Source organism: Rhamphochromis longiceps, linkage group LG18 (assembly GCF_057381845.1).
Source record: "Rhamphochromis longiceps isolate RC_006_pf linkage group LG18, R_longiceps_female_GT1.1, whole genome shotgun sequence".
Taxonomy (NCBI): Eukaryota; Metazoa; Chordata; class Actinopteri; order Cichliformes; family Cichlidae; genus Rhamphochromis; species Rhamphochromis longiceps.
The window spans coordinates 8644522-8670128 of record NC_140574.1 but is presented as its reverse complement, the minus strand read 5'-3'; the positions used below and the strand labels follow the sequence as shown (position 1 = coordinate 8670128).

The window sequence follows — 25607 nt, the reverse complement described above, 5'->3', positions numbered from 1 at the left end:
GAATATTTTTAATATGTTATGTTTCATGGGTCATCTTTTTAATTTGCTGGTCTCTCAGAAAGGAAACTGTGTAAATTAAACTTTAAACTGAAGTCTATTTGTCAGCTCATTATTCTTTGTTGCGTTTTTTTTAGGCTTTAATAGTTTTAACACAATTGTTTTTTGTTGTTGTTTTTAATTACAACATAAAGATCAATTTACAAAAGATAAGTACAGTAATGTGGGATCAAATAACAAAATCAGCGTTACGCAAAAATTAAAAACATGTATCTACACTCATCATATAATGTTTTTGGCACTGTGATGATGGAACAAATAGCCAAAACAAATAAAAAGTAATTTCAATGAAACATTAAGAAAGGCTGACTGGAAATAAACCATAGCTGACTGTAGAGTCCAGGATAAGCAGACAGAAGATCAAGTGACAATCCCAAAAAATTATAAAGAAAAATGAAAAAAGAAACATGTGTACAGGGCTCAGGAGATACAGGAGGGGAAGACATGTGCGAATCATAATTTCACCTAAAATTTCAAACTGTCATATTAACAACTATTATATTAATTATAAAATGTGATTTTCATACAGTCAATTTGCTGTCATGATTTATGTTTCTGTAACTCAAGCTTTCTAATCATCCTGTTTGAATCTATAACTTGGCTTTAGTCTGTGCTGCATCACAACTCAGGTGAGTTTTGAAGAAATCCTGGATCTTCTTCCACAGGTGGATCTCAGCTGCTATGTGGGCCTTGGGCTCACCTCCCCACAGCACTCGTTTGCCTACACCTGCATTGAAGCTGGAGGGGCAGTGGGGTGCATAAGGTGGCTCCAACATGTGTCCAGCTCCAGGGTAAAAAACAGTCTCAAAGTTCTCCTTCCCATGATGCTTAAGTCTCACTACCATTTCATCCATGTAGGCTTCGCTGTCCCAGTTGAGGTCGTCTCCTACAACCGCAAAAAGAAAATGGCTCTTGGCTCGTTCAATGGGGATCAAGCTGCCCTTATTCTTCTCTGCCAGGGGATCTTCAAGAGCATCCTTTATGATGATTGCACCTGACTCGGTGGGAATAAACTTGCTTTCGTCAAACAGTATTGATGACAGGATCTGCCGTTTCTTGTAGTAGAGAGGCGTGACCACATTGGCGTTACAGGCATTCATGCACACTATGGCCTCGACACCTGGCACAAAAGCAGCGAGTGCCAGTCCGATATTTGCTCCCTTGCATCTTGACATTATGCCAACTCCTTTACTGCCGACCTGTGAAATAACACAGAAATTAAAAGGCGATGCAAATCTATAAAACATTTGGAGCGCAGGGCTGACTCTACCTGTCATTATTTTCATTTTTGTGGACTACATATGCATATTACCATTACTAAATAAATAAACACATTCATATATGCACAGTGAAGCTATCATGATCCGGGTGAGTGGCTGGAAACTTCTACCAGGGTCTTGAGTCTCCTTGGTATCTGGCCCTGGGCAGGGCCGTCATATCTCCAACAGCTTCACTCACCTGGAGCTGAGTTGAGGCAATCAGGCTAAAGAGATTTAAGCCTTACACTGATATTCCCTCTCCAACAGTTTGTCAACTACTTCATGTTGGTAGCTGGCTCTAATGCTCCATGTTATTTGCCAAGTGCTTTTCTTACCTTGTTCTCTTGTGCCCTAGCTTTTCCCGGAACCTCCAAAACCCTTACCCCCAAATTAAGCTAATCTCTTGAACCTCGGATAACCCAGCTCTTCTCTGGAAATCTCTCCGTGCTTCACCTGCCTGCCCTCCTGCCATCACACTCCTTCGGAACCTACGGAACTCAGGTCAGCCATCTCACACCGTCTAACTCACGCCCCCTCTCCCTCCAAGCATCTTTCACTCCACCTGCAAGTAAGCAAGACATATAGCCATGCTCACCTTTTCTAGTACTCCCCTTTTACCACAGTTCTAACTCCACGCTCCTCAGTGTGATCGCTCTATGTACCAAGCCATGCTACAGTTACCCCTTCAAGCCCAATTTCCCCCACTTGGCCCCATGACCACGTTATCACGCTACGCAGAGCCGCTGTTACATTCTACAGTCTATTCCTCTTTTGGCAAATCTCTCAAGCTCCTCCAGATTTTATTGGCTTCTAGCATGGACCTTGGTTCACTTCACACTGCAAATTTTTGTTTGTTCTCGTGATTGTCCTTTTTGAGACTACAATTCTAGATTCTAGTGTCTTGGCAGTAGTACTGGGGTCTTTAGACACATCTATCACTAGTTTTCTTTCTAGAGTGTTTGAAATCTTTTGCTTCCTACCCTGCCAAGCTTGTTCTGTACTGTGTGACTCTCTTGGCTGAATTTCTTAACTTTGCATATTGAAACTTGGAAATGCTGTGATAACTTTGTATATCTATTTCTTGCTTAGAGATCTTCAACATTTCTTATTCTATAAAATTATAAAAGGATTTCTTCTGTTTTTGGGGTGATGCGTTCTCAAGTGACAGCTCAAACATTGCACAGCAGTGGCTTCTACTATCAATAAAAAGGTCAATTTTTCAGGGGGCTGATAATGTTGATCTTGAAAATTATTATATGTTAGAAATTATTATGTTATTGTGTGATAATAGAAACAATTCATGTTTTCTCAAGAAGATTTGTGCGATTACAAAAAATATGTCGTAAAGCTGAGGCTTTATGCTCTCTGAAATTTATTCAATTATCTGAATGAATGTAAATGAGAGTATTTCTGAAACTCCACTTAAGCTAATTAAGATCCCCATTAGCTACAGGAATACAGCAGATATTCCACCTGGGATCTACAAATTTACTCTCCTCTCTGAGAATGCACAGAGTATAGAAACATAAACTTTCCTTCAGTATGAAACATCTTTCTGCTGTCTGTGCGCACTAGAGCAACTCACCTTTGGTTGCTGTTTTAAGAAATTCATTGCTTCTTCAAAGTGGTCCAGATGTGTCTCTGTGATATTGTCACCCTTCTTATTGTACACCGCCACTGAGAGAACCACAAAGCCTTTGTTAGCCAGTAGACTGGGTCTTGCCTCAGATACTGAGGTGGGCAAATCCAACACAGCAGGAAAAGGACCTTTTCCTGGAAGAAAGAAAAAAGATTCTAATCAGCAGCAAGTCATATTTTAAATTTTATTCTTAATTTCTCTGGAAGCCAGTGAAGGGACGCAAGAATAGGTGTAATATGTGACAGTCAGCTATTTTTTGTTAGCAGTCTTTCAAACAAAGGTCTTGCTGCATTCTGTACTAACTGGACATGAGTTGTGGAGGACTGAGAAACGCACCTGAAATGTGAACTACAGTAAGCAAGGTGGGAGAAAATTAAAATTTGAACTAGAAGTTTCAGATGACTGAATGACAGTTAAAGTTTAATTTCAACAATGTTGATTTAAAAGCTGGTTAATGTTAAATGAACTAAAATGAACATAGAAACCTAGGAACCACCTCCAGTACCTGGAGGAGTGAAAAGGACTCCACGGATGTTCCCTTCATTGACGGGAACCCTGGTGACCCCATCTCTCATCAGAAGCCTCTCATTCATCATCTCTGCCAGTAATCTGCCCTCCTCCTCATGCACAGAAAACTTCACCACCTGGGGGTTTATGGCATTTGTCTTTAGATATATTTTGTGCATGGTATGTGGCCTCATGGAACACAGCAGACCCATGGGTTCTACTCCAACGTAGCTCCCACCTAGCGAGGGGTCTCTTTTCAGGTCGACCTCCCCACTGCCATCAGCCCTGTAGGTGGCCGAGGAGCTGAACACCACTCCCTTGTCATCAGTTAATTTGGCTCTCATGTTGACAACCTGCCTTGGCCTCAGCCCGGCCACCTTCACCTGAATGGGCTCATCAAACATACATTTGATGCTTGGCAGCAGCTTCAGTCTCACTTGAGAGGACATCTTTTCTGAAAAAGAGAAAAAGATTGGACTTTATGAATGTAAGATAAAAAGTCCCCTTACACAATACTTTTTGTAAGAAATTTCAGAGACAGATCGATCCATATTACCGTAATTGTCGGGCTATAAGCCGCTACTTTTTGCACAAGCTTTGAACCCTGCGGCTTTTAGTCAGGTGCGGCTTTTCTATGGATTGTCCATGAGCGGATTTGTTTTGTTTGTTCCGCTGTTGTACGGCACTACGTTGCCTGGCGGAAGGATCGGAGTTCAAGAGTGGTATGTTAGTCACATGTCCATCCGCCAGGCAACGTAGTGCCGTACAAAGTAGCGCGAAAAACAAACTTCAAAGTAGCGCTACGCGTTCAGCTGGAGGCGTGGATGATGAGCGGCGATAAACTTGCAAAAAGCAAGTTATGCCCAACTCCACCACTGGATTCTGACAGCGTGGGAAAGTGTGAAAACATCCACGATCACCAACGGATTTCGAAGGGCTGGACTGCTGCCTGATGGAGAGGAGGCTCTTCAGAAGGTGTTCGACTCTGACACTGACAATGAGGATTTCTTTGGTTTTGAAAGTGACAACGAAAGAAAGGAGCTGAGAGTGGATGATGAAGCCACCCTGAGCCTGTTCGTTTCCGACACTGGAGGAGAGGACTTTGGTGGTTTTAGTGCGCAGGAAGAAGAGAAAGATGGTGGTGAATGACTGACTTTTCTTCTTGTTAAAGCCGTGTCACTGCACCTGAGCCTAAAAGGTAGTCTGAATCTATTTTTCTGGTGTGCTGTAGGTTATTGTTATGTACTACATTTGTTACTCATTTATGAAGCACAGTACATGTTTTGTACTTGTAATTACCACTACTTGTACACATACCCTAAAAGGTTATGCAAATATGTACCTGAAGGAAACGGTTTCCAGGGCCTAATCCGTGGATCGACTTCCTTCGAGGCGTGGACGTCTATCAGCAGAGAATGTACCTTCACCTATCAGCAGAGAATGTCCCTTAGTCTGTAACACAGTCAAATATATTCTCAAGTAATATTCAAGCATGCCATTCAGCGTGTTAGTACGAGCTCGGGAGCAGCTTGGGAGAACAAGAAAACAGAGACTGCTTCAGGTTGTCTTCCCAAATTGACTCAACTTTATTCACAAGTACAACAGTTTATATAGAGGGTAAAATTCATGAGACAGCAGATTATCAGTTTAAACCAGTACAGACCAAGATAAGGGAGCGTCTTCCTGCCCATGGGTGAAGAAGCATCCTTTGTGTAGTTTATTAGTTCAGCTACAATTGTGATTATCTCAGCGACATATTTTCAAGGCACAAAACAAAGAGTTCTTTCATTAGTGAAATCTGAAACAAACCATCTGGCCTTCAACAGGCGTCTAAAAGATTAAGAAACTAATGTAGCTGAGGGAGTGATCTCTGTGGTATTTCAACCTTGTACCAGCCTGTGATTCTCACACATCAATTCTTGGGTCAAAGAGAAAAATAACTAAAACAAAGGGGCCTTATTGAATGACAGAGTTTTCCTGCATAATGTCACTATAAAACAATATCCAGTAAATGCTCCCATGGTACTAAAATACCTAACAGTACCCATAACTTGTTTTTCAAAATATTAATAAAAGTGGTGTGTCTCCAAACAGCCATCTCTTTCCTGACAATTCGATTTGTGCATATTCTCTTACATATGATAAGTCAACATTGAAACACCTGCGGCTTTTAGTCAGGTGCGGCTAATGTATGTACAAAACAGGATTTTCCCCTGCTTTTAGCTTGTGCGGCTAATATTCAGGTGCGCTCTGTAGTCCGGGAAATACGGTACATTACATTATGTTTATTAATTACACCAACAACCCACTGTCCCAGTTTGGTCTCTGAGTGCAGGAAACCCAAATCCAAACTCCACTCAAAAAATGTGCCAGTTTAAATATGTATCATTAGCAAGCAACCACATTACAAGTGCCCACTGTACTCTCTGTCAATAATGTTAATACTAGATCCATTTCAGACAGTGGCAGTAATATTTTACACTGGGCAGCAAATCAGCACAGCAGGATCTTCCAGAGCGAGACAGAAACTCTGACTATTTTTTGTTAATATTTAACAGCTCTTGCACAGCCACTGTTAGTGTGATACCTTTGCACCAGATACCCTCCCATGCACCCATCAGTAAAGACTTCTTTCTAGTTAAGTAAATGGTTTGCATGGATTTCCATTAAAGGTTTTTTTTATGTTCAGTACAATTATTCAGTCACTCGTTGCACTTCAGGCAGTTTTGATTCCCGTTTTCATGATCACACAGCCACTTCAAAAGGTAAACACCAACTTCAAAGTGATATTTCTCTTCCATTGTTTACAATTAAACTTTTAAAAACAAAAAATTTGAATAGATGTTGATTAGGACAAAAGGTCCCAAATCCATGCCATCAATGCATAGTCACAATTAATTAAAAGTTAATAAGACTTGCAAGGTGGTAACACAAGCTGACTGGAAATAACAGAGGCACAAAGAGTCCAGGATAATCAGGAAAAAGTGATCCAGTGATACAGTCCTGCCTGGCAGGATGATGTGTTCACAGAATTTGATATATATTCTGTCATGCAATCAGTTAAACCAGGGATAGGCAACTCCAGGCCTCGAGTGCCAGTGTCCTGCAGGGTTTAGATCTCACCCTGGGTCTCGCACCTGAATCAAATGATTAGTTCATTACCAGTCTTCTGGAGAATGTCAAGACACGTTTAGGAGATAATTTAGCAATTTGAATGAGCTAAAACCTGCAGGACACCGGCACTTGAGGCCTGGGCCCTGTTTCAGGAAAACTCAGAGTGAAAAACGACACTCACGGTTGAGTAACCCCGAACTGTCCAACTCGGAATATTCCGTTTCAGAAAGGCTGATAACAATTAGTTCAGTCAACGCTGAGTTGCTTTAACCCCAAGTGAAGCGCGCGGACGAGGATACATAAAGCCCTGATAAGCGGAGCACAGATTAAGCGAGTCACCATGGAGACGGAGGGAAAGAAGGCGCGGTCAATGTATTTCACAGCGCTTGAGGCCAAAATTCTGATGGCAGCATATGCCGATAACATGCAAATTCCGCGGAAAAAAGTAACACAGCCACAGCTGCAAAAGAAAGGGAGCATGCATGGCAAAACATAGCCGACAGAGTCAATGCATGAGTGTTAATATAAACATTGATCTAGGGATTTCCACCCATTTAACACGTTATTTTATCATATGTTATTTTATTTGTTATTTTATACATTTTATTTTGTGATGTGATGTGAGCGCAGGTGCAACCCAACAGGCCCCAAACGTTCCTGGCAGCAAGTAAAAATGAAATATAAAAATATAGTCCAAACAGGTAAGGTGTAATTGTATTATGAGCCATAGTGCTTGGTCTGTTTGTCCCATGTAAATCAATTGCAGTTAGAGGCTACATTAATTTTCTTTCTGTAAGCACTTATTGAAATTATCTGAGCACATTACAAGTACATATTTGCTTACTCTGTATGCTCAAATGTGGCCCGTTATAGCCAACAGAAAAAAAGCGGAGGCCCGAAAAACAGGTGGGGGTCCTCCACCACCACCACTCACAGAGGCTGAGCAGTTGGCCCTCAGCCAAAACAGTGGGCGCCCTGTGGCCGAAGGCATCTCTGCGGGGACATCCTCTGAGTCAATAACCCCGCAAGACACAAGTGCCTACATAGGGGGTAAATTCAAAATAATACATGATGTGCATACATCCTTTCTTCACAGTCACCTTTGCAGTGCGACACATTCATTTGATAAACTCTTTACCATAATGGATTATTTTGTAGTGAAGTTATTTTCCGACTGATTTTGCCTTCCCTCAGCCTTGGTTGTCTTTGAGAGCATAATGACAATGAAGTGTAAGGTGCTTGGTATGTTTGTTAATTGCCATTTGGTCCCTTGTAAGTTATAAGTGACCTGTATAAACCTCATATTCTATCAGTTGATGGTGGTGGTGTACTGCATCTGGTGCAGCCTCCTGTTGAGCCAGACCAACATGCAGTTGTGAGTAATACTCCACAGATTATATGAGTTTACAGTAGAACAGCAATGTTGTTTATTTCTTTACTACAGGAAAATAATGAAGAAACATTGACAGCTGTTACAGAGGAGGAAGCAACAGAGACACTTTATGAGGTTTACATCTTTTAATACTTTGTGTACAGGAAATACAGGCGACCAATAAAGCCAGTTGAACAAAAAATCTGTTTATTCTTCTTTCAACATGTTGAGGTGATGGGTCAAAGGAAATGATTGTGACATATGGTGTCTCTGACTGCTCTTCCATCTTGTATGTCCGTGGGAGGGTCAGGATGTTCATGGTTTGGATCACTGCTGATGTTTGGTTCAGAAGGACAGTGTTCTCCTCTAATTGTGGCAATGTTGTGAAGAATCACACATGCCACAATAATGTCACATGCCCTTTCTGGGGTGACCCTGAGTCTTTGCAGGCACTGGAACCGGGCCTTAAGCATTCCGATAGTCATTTCAATTCTGGCTCTTGTCCTGCAATTAGCCAAATTATATCGCTGCTGTGGGCCCGGTTCAGGGTCAGGGTAAGGGGTAAGCAAATAGGGTAAACATGGATACCCCCTATCACCAAGCAAGTAGCCAGTGAACTCTCCTAAGACAGAAGGGTACACTTCAGTTCAAATGTCCCTGAAGCAATTGGTCTTTATATATTTTAAAGTATTCTCAACTCACCATGTCCAAATTTTGTGCTCAGTGTACATTCACGGAATATTTGTGAGTCATGGACAGAGCCTGGCCACTTGGCTTCCACATTTGTGATAATGTTGGCAGCATCACATATGATCTTCACAGTGCAGAGAACACAAATTAGCATCCATTACTATAATGAAATAATTTGTTAGTTTGACATGCTACAGGGAACTATGTACCTGCACATTAATGCTGTGGAAAGACTTCCTGTTCACATAGTCTCCTTCATTTACTGAAGGAGCAATGATTGGAATGTGAGTGCCATCTGTACAGCCAATCACGCCTGGGAACCCTGAAAATAAATGTGCAATTTAAGTAGTAGTCCAAGTATCACAGAATAGAATAGAATAGAATAGAATACTTTTATTTGTCAATTTCTTCAAATGTACTTGCCATACAAAGGAATTGAAATTACGTTTCACACTGTCCCATGCGTAGGCATTGACAACAATAAGGTGCAGATGCACAACAAAAACAAAAACAGCCCTAACAATAAGATAATAAATAGTAATATAATAATATAAATAGTGCTAAAAGAATACTAAAAAAATATATATAGCAGCAGGTGTGTGCAATTGCAATGCAAGTCAGGAATGTTTTCAGTTCTTGGTTCAGAGAGTGTTTCCTTGTTGGAGAGTGTGGGGGGGTAGAGTCCAATCTGTCTACTATACTTCTGCCAATCTGGTGATTCTGCTGGCTGGGAGCCGGGAGGGAAGAGAGTTCAGCAGTCTCACAGCCTGGTGGATGAAGCTGTTGGTGAGCCTGGTAGTGCGGGAGCGGAGACTTCTGTATCTCTTTCCAGAGGGCAGGAGGCTGAACAGACAGTGCGCGGGGTGGGTTGCATCGTTGACAATTGTGATGGCTTTGCGGGTGAGGCGAGTGGTGTAAATGTCTTGCAGGGAGGGGAGTGGTACACCAACTATCCTCTCAGCTGTTCTCACAATGCGTTGTAGAGCTTTTCTGTTATAGTCAGTGCAGCTACCGCCCCACACAGTGATGCAGCTGGAGAGGATACTTTCAATAGTTCCTCTGTAGAATGTAGTCAGGATGGGTGGTGGAGCACTTGCCCGCTTGAGTTTGCGCAGGAAGTAGAGGCGCTGTTGTGCTTTCTTGGCCAGTGATGCTGTGTTGGTGGTCCAAGAGAGGTCCTCACTGATGTGCACCCCCAGGAACTTGGTGCTGCTCACCCTCTCCACCGCAGCGCCGTCGATGGTCAATGGGGGGTGACAGGTGTGGCCTCTCTGGAAGTTGACAATAATCTCCTTGGTCTTACTGACATTTAGCAGGAGGTTGTTGTCTCTGCACCACGTGGTCAGGAGCTCAACCTCTTTCCTGTAGTGGGTCTCATCGCCCTTGGTGATGAGCCCCACCAGCGTTGTGTCGTCCGCAAACTTCACAAGGTGGTTGGAGCTGTAGGTTGGTGTGCAGTCATGTGTCAACAGGGTGAAGAGCAGAGGACTGAGCACACAGCCTTGTGGAGCCCCCGTGCTCAGGGTGATGCTGTTTGAGACCTTGTTGCCCACACGCACCGCTTGAGGCCTCTGGCTGAGGAAATCCAGCAGCCAGTTGCAGAGGGAGGTGCTGAGGCCCAGTCTGTCCAGTTTACAGATGAGTTGTTGTGGTATTATGGTGTTGAATGCTGAGCTAAAGTCTATGAACAGCATTCTCACATATGAGTCTTTCTTGTCCAGATGAGTTAGGGCTGGGTGGAGGGCAGAGCAGATTGCATCCTCTGTGGATCGTTTCGCTCTGTATGCGAACTGGTGTGGGTCCAGGGTGGGAGGTAGGGTGGATTTGATGTGTGACATGACTAGTCGTTCAAAGCACTTCATAATAATGGGTGTCAGTGCCACGGGGCGGTAGTCATTGAAACAGGCTGGGGATGGTTTCTTTGGCACAGGTATGATGGTGGCAGACACACTCATCACCACATCATACATTAAGTTTTGGTCATCCTGATACCTGCAATTTTGTGGCATCCCTCTTTGATAAATCTTGTGGGTCTATGACCGGGGAACACCACAAACGAGTGCAGGAGACGTTTCAGTGCAACTGTAACATTCCTGACTGCCCGACAGACGGTAGCCTTGGAAACGTGCTCAGCGTCACCAATATCATACAGAAAGCTCCCGTTTGCAAGAAACCGAAGTGCAATACAAATAATATGCAATGAACTGAGAGCATGTCCGCGATGTGTCACATGCGTAATATATGGCCTGAGGATGTTATCCAAATAAATTATAGATTGTGCTGAGAAACAGTAACGTTCGCACAGAAAATCATCAGGAAATGATAAAATGTCCAAACGCGCTCTGATCACTCTCTCCCGGCGGAGAGCTCTGCGGAGAATTTGGGCTTCACGATCTACTGGCTCTTCAAGGAAGTGGCACGCCATGTCCGACACTTCCTACTGTCAGGTTTCCGACAAAGGGGCGGAGACAGTCAGGGTTAGTTGTAGTAAACCTGCTAGGGGGCAGGTTAGCTTCACGGAGTGTGTCGTCATAGTGACTCACTCAGGCTGCAGCTGAACTCGCTTTGTGAAACCGAAAACCCAGAGTTTTCGTTAACTCAGGGTATACTTACTCAGTTTTTCCACTAAACCGGCTTCCTGAAACAGGGCCCAGAAATGATCATATTATATTTCAGCTGTTTTCAAAACAAACGGTCTGTAGGTAAGTTTGTAGATTATTTTAGAATGCAGAAAACAGGTCATTTTAACATCTGACCTGATTGTTTTTGTTGAGTTAGCAGCATGATCCTTGAATACATGTACAAGAGTAACATAATATTTTTTAATATTATAGTTCATACAGCACACACATGTTACTGAAAGGTTACAAGTCTGTTGATTGTTCAGTCATTGACTAATCAGTCACCACACTGAAGTTCTTAACAACTGATTTGTTAAGAAGTCAGTCCACCGTTTGCTCCAGTCTTTCCAGAGTGCTTCACACTGATGGTCCCTTTAAAGTCGAGCATTGTGCAAGAATGAACTTTGCATGCCCTGGACTTTCAAACTATAGTCGGGTTCCTGATAAGTGGATACAAACAACTCAAAACGGTGAACTGTAATTGTCGCTTAACAGTAAAACTGGGTTGCAGTGTTTGTGAATGCAGCTTTATTGAAACTGTAAATGATGTCTGACAGAGGGCGCTCGAATAGAAGGTGTGAGAAGTTATTATAGAATATTACTGCTTACCTGTACTAAAAGAATGGAGCCGGTATATTTCGCTCTCAGATTGCTGCTTTACTTGAGGTTCATAGGATATTTAAAAGTAGAAGGCAACACTGGTTGGTGATGGAGATTGTTGGTCAGACCTAGAAACTGTATGTGTGTTACAGAGCTTTTTCTGGCTTTTCTTTTATTCTTGCAGAGGATGTTGTGCTTATTTTACCACTAGTTGACCTTTTAATGGTGGAAGGCTTACCAGCCACATTTGAAACACTGTCCTCTGGATTAACACCATCATCAACACCAATATTTTAAATGCAAATGTTCGCAACCAGATAACCATTCACTCACTTCATAAATAAACTCATCATAACACATTGTTTTTGCTTTAAACCATGTTTCATGCTTTTCATTTTCATCATCTGGTAACACACAGATCAAAGAACCATGAATAGTTCTTGCTTCATTACACAAAGCAACAGAATCATTAGTTGAGGCTTGAACCATATAGATATAGATACTATTATCTATATCTAGTGATGTACTTACAATATAGATATTATTTTCATATACTCTCTTGTAGATGATTAGCTTTATTTAATTTAGCTTTTCTATCACATTGCAGTCTGTCCAGTTTCTCTGCAAGTGCTTTAGCAGTTATTTTCTGCGGGTCGCTTGGCTCGATAGTTCAAACGTTTGAATTTGGATATGGTAAGGATTTGTAGAAGAACAGAATGTGCCTTTGGTTTTCGGTTAAACATTTGCAACTCTGGTATAGATAAATGTGATATATTAACCTTGACACACTCCAATCCTTGCTATCCAAAAAGACTGTGTGGAAGAAAAAAATACAAATGAAAATTTCCCTTTAACGTTTTGTTTTAATGTTCAGTTTCATGCAGTTTGGTAATTTTAATTTCTCTTACCAAAACCATGATAATTTCATTTTCTATTCTAGATTTTCTAGTGCTGTCAGCGTTAGTCTCGTTAAAATCACGTTAACGCCATAACCGCATTAACTCGGCAAATCTCCGTTAGCGAGTTAATGCGGGTCGCCCGCTGCATGGGGCTGCATGGCGTCAACGCGTTACCGCAGTTAGCTCGGCCCAATAGATTTCATCTCATGATCTTACGTGATGTTACTAAATTACCAAGCCTTAAACTTGTAAATTCTAGATGGATGGATTTAAATTAAAGGTTTTTTATGTTTAATACAATTATTCCCTGGATTAGACAGTTTAATTCTTCTTTCTAGCTGTTTCAAAGCATGAACAACTACTTAAATGTTCAAGTTTCCACTTCATGTTAACGCTTAAATATTCTTTTACTCTCATTAAACCTAAATACATTCCTATAGAATGACAAGATCAGGAGAGATGACCGAAACCAAGGACATGAATGTACAGACAAAAGGAATCAAAAAAGGAATCCCCTCTCTCATGATACGTGAACAAGACCCTGAGATACATAAACTCTTTCACCTGGGTCAGCAACTCATCCCTAACTCGGAGTGGGCGCTCCACTTTTTTCCAGCTGAGGAACATGGCCTCAGACTTGGGGGTGCTGATTCTCATAAAAATCCTCCCTAGGGGTCCTCCCACCAAAGACTGCCTCAGTGCCCAGACTCATATACCTCATCCCCAGACTCTATTTCCTCTACAGAAGAAGTGTTAGTGTGATTGAGGAGGTCCTTGACGTATAAACTGACAACGGTCTCTAGTCTTGTCAGCCGAGGATCTTTATGGTCATGGTCGGCCTCCAGATCTGCTCCGTCTTTCTTTGCCAGCCCCCTGGTCAGCCCTCTTAACTGCTGTGTCTCTGCCGCTAGCCTCCTGAACTCTCACTTCTTTGTTTTGGATTTTTTTTTCTTAAATATGGTCCTTCTTTCCCTGTCAGTACTCTTACTGGAGCATTTTGGGTCACCTGAAGGTGTTTCAGGGAATTTTTACGACAGCCTGATAATAATGAATTACAGTAGTTCTGCCTAGAAGTAATAATGCATAAACTAGTTTTTCAACATCACTCTTAAACAGGATGTTTCTAATTTGAGAGATTTTGCGCAAATGAAAGAAAGCAGTCCTACATATTTGTAGTCAGAAGAGAGTCAGACACACGAAAAAAGCTCTAGTCAGAAATGCATAAGAACAGGGGTCTCAAACTCAATTTAGCTGGGGGCCGCTGGAGGCAGAGTCTGGGTGAGGCTGGGCCGCATTAGGTTTTCCACAAGAAAGGCATGGTTAAAAAATTCCAATCTTCGCAAATCTCTTTATTTTTATTTTTTAACACAAAATATGAAAAATAAATAAGCAAATTAAGAATTAATAAGAAAATTAATCAATCTGTAATACAGATTGATATAGACCTCAATACTTGAAATGTGCAATTCACTTGTATTTTTATTTTTATTCCTATTTATTCTATTTATCCCCTTCGTATATTTTATTTATATTGTCTCTGTATTTATATATATATGTGTGTGTGTATAACTCTGTAACTTCTGTCGGTGCTGTGCTTTTTTGGAAATCGAATTTCCCAGAGGAACCCACCCGAGGGATTAATAAAGTTCTATCTTATCTTATCTCTCTTATCTTACATAAATAAAACAATAATAAGATATTTTTAGTCAGTGAACTTGTGTTTTTTTCAGTCTTCTATATCTGCTGTATTTAGATTGAAATGTCTGTATTAACAGTTCTATAACCTTCTTCTGAACATGAATGGAACACTGTAGAAAATGAACTGTTCTTCTGAACATGGCTTCTCTTGCCTACTCCTTGCTGCTAGAGACCTGGCAGGGTTTCCTCTCGCATAGCCGAGCCAGATTTGGCCTGAGGGAGGAAGCAGTTGCGACCCTCAGTATGTCTTGAAGATGATCATCCGTAAGTCTGGACCTGTACTTGGACTTATTGAAGTTCAAAGTGGAGAAGAGCTTTTCGCACAAGTATGTGCTACCAAAAAGGCACATGGTCCGTTTGAACATTCGGGAAAGCCGAGGGAAACTAGGGCTCAATTCTCTCAAAAATTGTCCAAGCTTTTCTGCTTTTCCACTCACCTCCCTGAACTTCGCTTTGAGTTCAGAGTTGCACTGCAGCTCAATGAGCTCCATTTGAAGCACAGAAGGGGCATCTTGCACATCAAAGGAGAAGAGGTCCGCAAAAATTTGAAAGGTGGCTCTGTGTGTCTTGAAGTCAGCAAATCTGTGATCAAATTCCTCCTGTAGCCTCAAAATGACATCAACATACTTGTCAGCACTGAATGGTGTGCCTGCATCCACGAGTGCCTTGCATGCTGGGAAATGGCAAAGGTTTGTCTGAGAGAGCTGAGCTTTCCAGAGCGCAAGTTTTGTGGAGAATGCTCTCACGTTGTCATAGGCAGCACTGACAAGTTGCCCCTGGCCTTGTAACTTCTTGTTCAGTACATTAAGCTCATGTGTTATATCAACAAGAAAAGCTAAGTCCATGAGCAATTTGGGATCAGTTAGCACAGGAACACTTACTCCATCCTTCTCCATGAAGGCTTTCACTTCTGTTCTCAACTCAAAAAATCTCTTTAATACATTTCCCCTGCTGAGCCAACATACCTCAGTGAAGTAGAGCACACCCCCATATTCTGACTCCATTTCCTCTAAAAAAGCATGGAACCTTCGGTGCTTTAAGCCCCTGGATCTGATTTGGTTGATGCATTTCACAACAATAGACATCACATTGTCAAACTTCAGGCATTTGCTGCAAAGGACCTGCTGATGGATAATGCAGTGCAGAGCAATGGCCTCCTCCACGCCTTCCTCTTCCAGTTTTTTTTGAACAAGTGCCACCAGTCCATTTTTCCTACCTGTCATTGATGGCGCTCCATCTGTTGTTATTCCAACAAACCTCTTCCATGGCAAACCAACATTCTCAATGGCATCACACAGCTTGTGAAATATCTCCTGAGTGGTGGTCTGGCCATGCATTGGAATTACTGTGAGCAGCTTCTCCATCGCTTCAAAACTGTCATCAACACCACGGACATACATTGCGAGCTGGGCAGTGTCGGTGATGTCTGTTGTGTCATCAAGAGCGACTGAGTATACACTGAAACATTTGGCTTTCTCACACAGTTGGTCGTAAATGTCACTTGACAGGTCAGAAATGCGATCTGCTACGGTGTTGGCAGAAAGGCTGATGTTGCTAAACTGACCTTTCTTTTCCGGACAGACTATATTTGCAGCCTGCAATATGGACTTTTTGACAAATTCACCTTCTGTGAATGGCTTCCCTGCTTTAGCAATCATCTCACTAACCACGTAGCTAGCTTCGACTGCTGCATTATTCTCTTTGGTTGCTTTCTTGAAGAAATCTTGCTGCCTCAGTAGATCTGTTTTAAGACTGGCAACCCGGTTCGCTCTCTCATCTCCCTGGTATTTTGCATACACCTCAGCATGTCTAGTTGTGTAATGACGTTTCAAATTGTATTCCTTGTGCACCGCAACTTTCTCTGTGCAAATAAGACACATCGGGGTGCCCCTGTGCTCAACAAAGAAATATTGCATTTCCTATAAAAATAGATCATTATTTTTTTCTAGGTGGGTTGAGAAATGGATTGTTTTAGTGAATTAGCTGTTTAATCCTAATGGGCAGCTTATGTCCTATTCAGAATTCTTAAACACCTATAAATTTCCAGCCACACCCAAAGAATATGCCATATTATTTGATGCAATACCTACGGGTATTATAATGCTTTTTAAAGGTATTCAACCTTGCATATCATCTGTTTCTCTCCCCAACCCTTTAGATTCACACATAGGAAGAATCTGTCTAACAAACCATAGTAAAAGTAATAAGAATATTCGTGCTTTGTTCCAGACAGAATCTCTAACTATTCCACATGTGGTCTCTTACTGGAATTTCTTTGTCAGTGACATTAACTGGAAAAGAGTATGGACAATTCCTAACAAGTATCTGGTAACGAATAAAGTGAAGGAAGTCTCATTTAAAATACTGCATAAATTTTATCCTGCTAATTATATGACAAAGTTCAAAAGGGACATAAATGTGAACTGTGGATTTTGTGGAAGCCATCCTGAGACTGTGCAACACCTCTTCTGGATCTGTTCATACACTAGAACATTTTGGAAAGACTTCAGTAGATTCATTGCTGGACATCTCTATAAAGACTTTACTGTGAAATGGGAAAACGTTGTATTTTGTTTCTTTCGAAGGCAAAAAAAAAAGATGTTTACTTTATAATAAACTTGTTAGTTATCTTAGCAAAATTTTATTTTCACAAATGCAAATACAGTAACAAAAAGCCTAATTTTAAACATTACTATAATGATGTTTTATGTTACATAAAATTGATTCGTGGATCACTTGACAAAAAGGCTATGAAAACTATTACTATTTGTAGTAATTACAAATTATTTGAATTACACCCCCTGGCATATGTTAATTTTGTTCTGGTTGTATACATGTTCTGTATATTGTTTCTTAATAAAGTTTAATAAATAATAATAATGTCGGATTGAAGTTTCAATCAAGCATTTAGCCGACGGACGGAGAACGTCTCAACGCATAGAGAACGTCATTTCCCCCTTCTTCTTCTTGCAACCGTAGCACGGCGATCGGAAGATAAAAAGCCGGTAGCAGTCTCCTTTGTTTTTACGCTCGATGTTCATGTCTTTCACGATGACACGAACACCGTGGCATTTGCAGATGGTAGAAAGTACAGGGAGCGCAAAAAAGGCGACTGCTCACGGACTGTTATCCGCCGGGCTGTTGTTACAGGAGAAAGAAGCGGAAATGACACCGTGACATATAACAAATAACATCACCTGTTTCTGATGTTAGTTGTTTTGACTGCTTTTACATTATATTGAAATATATGTAATGTTCATGTATGCTGCAATGCAAACGGAGTGATGCAAATAAAAAACATCGACCGACAAATTACGGTGCGACTCTATAATTAGTCCGGGTTACCGGGGACTGTTATTGCCGATGAACAGGTGTCGTGCAGACTAAATTGGGCTGCATTGAGTTCATTACTTTTCTTTTATCCCGCCGCCTACGCATCACTTTGAGAGTTAATATGAGATCTCTCTCTGTGAAAAAATAACTAAAAATCCCACTGACGTGTGTATAAATCTATATACGTATAATGTCCCGCTGGTCAGCAACTTAAAAAAAACAACTTTTTTTGAAGTGTTGTGAACGCAGCGCGCTGGGGCGAATGTCCGCGTTTGCCCAAAGGAGGAAGCCAGCCAGGTACAGAAAAGAAAGAAACACTCCATACGTCATACATTAAAATACATTATCAAACTCGCGGGTCGCACTAACATTAAATTTTCATATTAAGGTGGGGGCCAAAAACTATCGTCCTGCGGGCCGCGAGTTTGAGACCCCTGGCATAGAGGATTGCACTGTTGTTAAGCGTTGTTTTGGGTGTTCTGCGTGTACACGAATAGCTTTTCATGATGTACTTTCTGGATAGCAGGAATGGTATCTGGAGCAAAGTTCACATAGCAACATTGGCTCCATTAGAGTTAACCTCTAAGTAAAATGGGACGTGCTTGCCACACTGGCAAATACTATTATACTCATTTAGTACAGGTCAAATATTACAGGTCTGCCACTGACTGAAACTGTATTTAAGTTGACATTAAATCCAAAAGGTTAAATTCAAAAGAGAGATTATTAAAAAAACATATCCAGCAGCTCTGCATTTGTTTGCAACTCAGGTTCTTATTCCAAAGGGATCAGTGGTAACTTTTTGTTTTGGTAAGCACTCCAGTCTGTCATGGCTCTCTGCACAAATGTCTTTACAAAGCTTTTCCTAACGGCTTCCTGTTGAAGCCGTTAAATCCAAAAGTCTAGGTGTATTGTTTGGGGAGTGTCTGTGTTTGATAAAACCAGTTTGATCCAGGTGAATTATGGATGAGATGACTTTCTCAATTCTGATTGTTACTGCCTTGGTTATAATTTTCATATCTGTATTAATTAGTGAGAGTGATCAATAACTACATGTGACAGTGGGATCCCTGCAAGGTTTAAGAAGAACTGTGATAGCAGCTGTGTTTAAATCACAGGGAATAATACCAGTTTGTTTTATTCCTTGGATACATTTTAAATATATTGGGCTGAGCATATCCCAGAAAAGCTTATAGAACTCAGCCGGGAAGCCATCCAGCCCTGGCACTATATTGTTTGGTATAAGAAATATTACATGGTTAATTCTTTTTCTGTTAATGGAGCTTCTAGCTCTTATCTGTACATCTGTCAAATGTAGTACATTTATATTATTAATATTAAACTTACTCCTTCAGTTTATAAATATGCTTACGATCCCCAGCCAAAATATCCCTAAATTTTTCTTAACCACTTATCCAATTCACTTAACACTTACCCAATAATTAAGGGGGCTGGAGCCTATCCTGTCCGACATTTAGAGAGAGGCAGGGTACACCCCAGAAAAGCTGCCAGTCAATATTTAATTAGACAAAATAATTCCTGATATTAAAGCACAAAAAGACACAGAATCACATCTACAACCAATTTAGAGCACCATCTATCCCAAACTTCATGTTGCTTCGCTGTGGGAGGAAGATAGAGTACCTGGAGAGCACCTGTTGGAGGTTATTACTAGGTGAAATGAATATATATGTTGGGGAAAGGACATGGCCACTACCAGTAGTCCTGTGGGGGTGGTCTTTTATCTGTGATCTATTATTGAGTGTTTGTTGTGTGATCCTGGACCAGTTCTTGACCTTACCCCCTTTGTCCCAGGGCCTGTTTTATAAAAATATATAAAAAAAAAACACCCAGCACGCCCCTGCGGGCGGTTTATCCTTCAAGCTCGGGTCCTCTACCAGAGGCCTGGGAGCTTGAGGGTCCTGCGCAGTATCTTAGCTGTTCCCAGGACTGCGCTCTTCTGGACAGAGATCTCCGATGTTATTCCCGGGATCTGCTGGAGCCACTCGCCTAGCTTGGGAGTCACCGCACCTAGTGCTCCGATTACCACGGGGACCACCGTTACCTTCACCCTCCACATCCTCTCGAGCTCTTCTCTGAGCCCTTGGTATTTCTCCAGCTTCTCGTGTTCCTTCTTCCTGATATTGCTGTCATTCGGAACCGCTACATCGATCACTACGGCCGTCTTCTTCTGTTTGTCTACCACCACTATGTCCGGTTGGTTAGCCACCACCATTTTGTCCGTCTGTATCTGGAAGTCCCACAGGATCTTAGCTCGGTCATTCTCCACCACCCTTGGGGGCATCTCCCATTTTGACCTCGGGACTTCCAGGTTATACTCGGCACAGATGTTCCTGTACACTATGCCGGCCACTTGGTTATGGCGTTCCATGTATGCCTTGCCTGCTAGCATCTTGCACCCTGCTGTTATGTGCTGGATTGTCTCTGGGGCATCTTTACACAGCCTGCACCTGGGGTCTTGCCTGGTGTGATAGACCCCAGCCTCTATGGATCTTGTACTCAGAGCTTGTTCTTGTGCTGCCATGATTAGTGCCTCTGTGCTGTCTTTCAGTCCAGCTTTGTCCAGCCACTGGTAGGATTTCTGGATATCAGCCACCTCCTCTATCTGCCGGTGGTACATACCGTGCAGGGGCCTGTCCTTCCATGATGGTTCCTCGTCTCCCTCCTCTTTCTTGGGTTTCTGCTGCCTGAGGTATTCACTGAGCACTCGGTCAGTTGGGGCCATCTTCCCAATGTATTCTTGGATGTTCCTTGTCTCATCCTGGACTGTGGTGCTGACACTCACCAGTCCCCGGCCCCCTTCCTTCCGCTTAGCGTACAGCCTCAGGGTGCTGGACTTGGGGTGAAACCCTCCATGCATGGTAAGGAGCTTTCTTGTCTTTATGTCAGTGGCTTCTATCTCCTCCTTTGGCCAGCCTATTACCCCAGCAGGGTACCTGATCACGGGCAGGGCGTATGTGTTGATGGCCCGGATCTTGTTCTTACCATTCAGCTGACTCCTCAGGACTTGCCTGACCCTCTGCAGGTACTTGGTGGTTGCAGCCTTTCTAGCGGCCTCTTCATGGTTCCCATTTGCCTGCGGGATCCCCAGGTACTTGTAACTGTCCTCTATGTCTGCAATGTTGCCTTCTGGTAGTTCAATCCCCTCAGTTCTGACTACCTTCCCTCTCTTTGTTACCATCCGACTACACTTCTCCAGTCCGAACGACATTCCAATGTCATTGCTGTATAGCCTGGTAGTGTGGATCAGTGAATCGATGTCTCGTTCACTCTTGGCATACAGCTTGATGTCATCCATGTACAGGAGGTGGCTGACAACTGCTCCGTTCCGTAGTCGGTATCCGTAGCCAGTCTTGTTAATGATCTCACTGAGGGGGTTCAGGCCTATGCAGAACAGCAGTGGGGACAGAGCATCTCCTTGGTAGATCCCGCACTTGATGGTAACTTGTGCTATGGGCTTGGAGTTGGCCTCTAGTGTTGTACGCCACATCCCCATTGAGTTCCTGATGAAGGCTCTTAGGGTCCCATTGATCTTGTACAATTCTAGGCATTCCAGTATCCAGCTGTGGGGCATTGAGTCATAGGCCTTCTTGTAATCAATCCAGGCAGTGCACAGGTTGGTCAGTCTGGTCTTGCAGTCTCGGCTGATTGTTCTGTCTACCAGTAGCTGGTGTTTTGCGCCTCTGGTATTCTTGCCAATTCCTTTCTGTGTCCCGCTCATGTATGTATGTAAGCAGCTGGATATATATATATATATATATATATATATATATATATATATATATATATATATATATATAAAAATATTATAACTGACCATAAAACTCAACAAAGCTAGTCACCTCAAAGTAACTTTGGCAAGAAGACGAAGGAAGCCGGGAACAAAACCTGACATACTGGTAACTACCTCCAACAAATCCAACATGTTCTATTGAATATGTTACTAAGTAGTAAGGTGGTCATCTCTTAATACCAGAAAAGCTGCAATTTTCAAATCACTATGTGCTTTGATGATTACATAAATGTGGAAATGAGGAACAGTTTCAGACAGATGCAGCATGAGGGGAGGAGTCAAACAAAAACTTAAGGTGTGTTGAAGAAAACCTGCCAGCCATTTAGGTAGGTTTTTTTTTTTAATCCTGGTAACTTGGTAAGCTAGCCCTCTATGTATAACACAAAACGTGGAATTTCCCTCATCTCACGATTAACAAATTCCGCATCTTTTCTTAACGTGGTTTCTGGAAAAAGCCCTGGACTCTCCAACAACTTTTTGTTTATTTTCCGGCAAGCTTCTGTTAATGCTTCTTGTAAGTACTTCTAAAATTTTCTTCTATTTCTGGTTCTGCCCTTAAATCCTGATGTTGGATACTGTGTTATAATCTTATTGTAGTCATATTGTAGTCTCATTGTAGTCAATGTGCGATTTCCCAGGCTTTTCAGCATTTATTAAACAAAAGGTTGTTATTACGGCGACCGTGGCTCAGGGGGTTGGGAAGCGTATCTGTGGTGTTGGCCAGAGGGGCCAACACCAGTAGGCGGCCTCGCTTCTGTCAGTCTGCCCCAGGGCAGCTGTGGCTGGCTACAACCGTAGCTTGCCTCCACCAGTGAGAATGCGAGAGTGAATGAATAGTGGCATTGGGTGCCTTGAAAAGCGCTACATAAATCCAATCCATCATTATTATTATTATCTTCAAGCAGTTTCCTTTTTTCTACATAAAAAAACACATACTGAAATTTCTAAGGTACTGTAGACAATGAAAAACATTGAATTTTTTGTTTAACTGTTCAGTTTTAATTTAGTTGTTTTTCTATTACTTAATTACTTTGATGTAGTATGATTGCAGATAAAGCTTTAAAACTTAAGAAAATACAATTAAAAGTCTGAATTTTGTGCACGCATTCACATTTTCCAAAGCCATGCAGTGGAGAGGAAGAGAGAGAGGGGAAGGGGGGTTGGGGGGCTATAATCGGTACCGAGCAGCTCTGCGTTTGTTTGCAGTTCAGGCTCTTATTGTGAAGGGATTAGTGATAACTTCCTGTTTTGATAAGCGCTCGAGTTTGTCGTGGGTCTCTGCACACTTTTTGCTCGTTTGCCAGTAGTGGTGGGAGATTTCGTGAGTGTATGCCTCCACATTTGGAGGGTTAAGCGTCAGGTAAAGCTTTTGTTTTCAGGCTTAAGTCGTATGTATAATGCTTAAATGTACTAGTTAGTGAAGCCAAAGTCTTTACGAAGCTTTTCTTGTACTCTGTCTTCCCTTGATCCTCGACAAAAGTCTAGGTGGTGAGGCTTCAGGCTTTTACAGAAATGTAAAAATATTTCCTGCTCTTTTACCCTTGGTGGGGGGAAGAAAAGATTTTTAGCTAGCGCTAATGCTTCTGTAGTTCTGTTACTGCAGGTCTGAGAGGGTTAGGGAAGTAGGAAGGAAGGACTCAAAATAAAAGCGCACAGGACCCTTGAAACTTAACAGTTCTGTTGAGCCAAACAAAGCTGGAAGACGTATATCACATCGTCGTTTACATCCACTTTGGATGCTAGAGTTGGAGTGAAATACAATAGGACTCTTTAACTTTACCACAAGGCCAGTGTGTACTCTAAAAGGCTAAAGTTCACAGCACCTCTTAGAGTAATAAAAATAACGTGTGCAGTAGCACTATTTTGTTTATTTTTCTATAGGGCAAAGTCTAAACGTGTAACTTAAAGGAAAGTTGCTGAAGACATGGCTTCCCAAGTCAGGCTGAGGCTGCTCCCGAGTGCCAGGTGTCTGTTTGATGAGCCTATTCAGGTGAAGGTGGCCGGGCTGAGGTCGAGGCAGGTGGTCTCCCTGAGAGCCAGCTCAACCGACGACAAGGGAACTGTGTTCAGCTCTGCGGCCACCTACAGAGCCAATGGCAACGGGGAGATTGACTTGAAGAGAGACCCCTCACTCAGTGGGAGCTACGTTGGGGTTGAACCGATGGGTCTGCTTTGGTCAATGACACCGGACTCTTTGCATAAAAGACTTCAGAAGATAAATGCCCTTAATCCATCCATGGTAAAGTTCTCAGTGCACGAGGAGGCAGGTGAGGGCCGGATTCTGGCAGAGGCGACTAATGAGAGGATTCTAATGGGAGATGGGGTCATTCGGGTCCCCATCAAAGAGGGGAACATTCGAGGAGTCCTGTTTACTCCTCCAGGTTTGTCAGCATCATTTAGGAAAAAAAGTACATACTTGAAAATGTCCTAGTTACAGTTACTCATAATTTTAGCTCCATACAAAAATATGCTTGCTTTGCATGTATGTTTCATTCCAGGCAGGGGTCCCTTCCCAGCTGTGTTAGATTTGTACACTTTTGGTGGAGGTCTGTCAGAGAAAAGAGCCTCTCTGTTGGCCAGCAGAGGATTTTTGGTTCTGACTGTTGCCCTGTATGGCCACGATGACCTGCCTAAAAACATTAAGGAGATCCACCTGGATTATTTGGAAGAAGCTGTCGAGTTTCTAAAAAAACTAACTAAGGTGAGTTAATTTATTCTGGAAGACTCATAGTTGTTGAAGACAACTTTGATGGCTGTTCATTGACATGTTTTTCCACAGGGTTCCAGTAAAAAAGTTGGTGTAATATCCCTTTCCAAAAGTGGAGATCTTGCCTTATCAGTTGCTTCTTACCTACCAGATGTTGAGGCCACAGTGTGGATCAATGGCTGCTCTGCCAATGTAGCTTTGCCTCTCTACTATAAGAAAAGACAAATACATTCTGCATTAATGTTTGATTTAAAGAAAGTGATTCCCACTGAGTCAGGGGCCTTCAACACCAAATACGTTTTAAACAATCCTCTGGCGGAGGAGAACAAGGGCAGCCTGATTCCCATTGAACGAGCCAAAGGACATTTCCTCTTTGTGGCCTCTGAGGATGACCTTAACTGGGACAGCAAGGCTTACGTGGATGAGATGGTGGAGAGACTGAAGCGTCACGGGAAGGAGAAGTTTGAGAGTGTGTCATACCCTGGAGCTGGACACTACTTAGAGCCACCTTATGGACCCTACTGCCCTTCCAGCTTCCATGGGGTTTTAGGCAAGCCAGTCTTGTGGGGAGGTGAGCCCAAGTCCCACGCAGCAGCTGAGGTCCACATGTGGAAGAAGATCCAAGATTTCCTCAGAAATCATCTGAGCTCTGATGCTGCACAGAATAGGGCCAAGTTATAGTTTCAAACTAGACAATGAATAACAAAAATTAAAGTCACGACTGCCATAAAACTGTGATAATCATGTCTGACCTGTTAAATGTGTTGATTAATGATTCACTATTTTAAACATTTAAAGTCTGTAATTTATCACAACAGGTAGAACGGGATCCTCCTTACCCTCAAGGTATAGCTATAATTTTGTGTTAATACTCCATAGTGTCATGTAAATGCTTGTAAGTTTTCTGTTTTCATCATTAAAGTTGGTAAAATTTGAAAAAGGTTTATTTGTATAAAACTTAAAAAGCGTATCCTGAATTCTTGACACGATGTAGATTCAGTCCTTCTGTCACACTGAGGTACTTTGATGTTGCGAGACGATCCAGTTGTCACAGGGTGATGTTGCTGCAGACTTTGTCTCATGTCTATTAAAATATCTATTAAAATTAAAGTTACTTTTGCTGCTGGACACTCTAAAGTCAACTTATTAATTCATCAAAACCAAAAAGACAAGACGTATTGACTGCCGTTTAACTCTAGAATAAATGTTCTTAAGTGTTGATTTCTGATATATTATTTAATGTAATGAAAGATTGTGATTTATCATAAACTGGCATCTGTGGCTCACAAATTACCTT

General features: G+C 42.1%; 2 protein-coding genes and 1 long non-coding RNA gene across 6 annotated transcripts in view; 2 read left to right on the top strand and 1 right to left on the bottom strand.

Moving 5' to 3' along the window:
• LOC146647666 (uncharacterized) overlaps positions 1–25607 on the top strand; it is a 302194-nt gene that overhangs the window by 2132 nt on the left and 274455 nt on the right. Inside the window, exons 2-4 of the long non-coding RNA XR_014908484.1 lie at positions 723–848; positions 916–1059; positions 1672–7284. This is a non-coding gene — a long non-coding RNA (uncharacterized LOC146647666). The remainder of the gene's footprint in view (positions 1–722; positions 849–915; positions 1060–1671; positions 7285–25607) is intronic.
• Positions 603–4123, bottom strand: LOC146647670 (acyl-coenzyme A thioesterase 2, mitochondrial-like). The gene is made up of 4 exons (XM_085389362.1): positions 4019–4123; positions 3461–3916; positions 2902–3089; positions 603–1256 (listed from the first exon to the last, which is right to left on the bottom strand). The coding sequence occupies exons 2-4, from the start codon at positions 3909–3911 to the stop codon at positions 648–650; spliced, it is 1248 nt and encodes a 415-aa protein (XP_085245488.1). The 5' UTR covers positions 3912–3916; positions 4019–4123; the 3' UTR covers positions 603–647.
• On the top strand, positions 17830–25603 carry LOC146647669 (acyl-coenzyme A thioesterase 5-like). 4 transcript variants are annotated; one of them, XM_085389491.1, is made up of 4 exons: positions 17830–18086; positions 23485–23984; positions 24102–24304; positions 24383–25603. In XM_085389491.1, exons 2-4 carry the CDS (start codon positions 23528–23530, stop codon positions 24989–24991), a joined length of 1269 nt encoding a protein of 422 aa, XP_085245617.1. In that variant the 5' UTR covers positions 17830–18086; positions 23485–23527; the 3' UTR covers positions 24992–25603. The 4 variants fall into 4 exon arrangements, with proteins under 4 accessions (XP_085245617.1, XP_085245618.1, XP_085245615.1 ...); XM_085389492.1 differs by lacking the exon at positions 17830–18086 and adding an exon at positions 21606–22963 and having other exon boundaries at positions 23457–23984; XM_085389489.1 differs by lacking the exon at positions 17830–18086 and adding an exon at positions 21607–22963 and having other exon boundaries at positions 24383–25602.

Coding starts and splice junctions, on each gene's coding strand:
- LOC146647669 (XM_085389491.1), top strand. CDS start 23,528: ATGGCTTCCCAAGTCAGGCTGAGGCTGCTCCCGAGTGCCAGGTGTCTG. Junction 23,985..24,101: donor AGTCCTGTTTACTCCTCCAG/GTTTGTCAGCAT, acceptor GTTTCATTCCAG/GCAGGGGTCCCTTCCCAGCT. Junction 24,305..24,382: donor TTCTAAAAAAACTAACTAAG/GTGAGTTAATTT, acceptor GTTTTTCCACAG/GGTTCCAGTAAAAAAGTTGG.
- LOC146647670 (XM_085389362.1), bottom strand. CDS start 3,911: ATGTCCTCTCAAGTGAGACTGAAGCTGCTGCCAAGCATCAAATGTATG. Junction 3,090..3,460: donor AGTCCTTTTCACTCCTCCAG/GTACTGGAGGTG, acceptor TCTTTCTTCCAG/GAAAAGGTCCTTTTCCTGCT. Junction 1,257..2,901: donor TCTTAAAACAGCAACCAAAG/GTGAGTTGCTCT, acceptor GTTATTTCACAG/GTCGGCAGTAAAGGAGTTGG.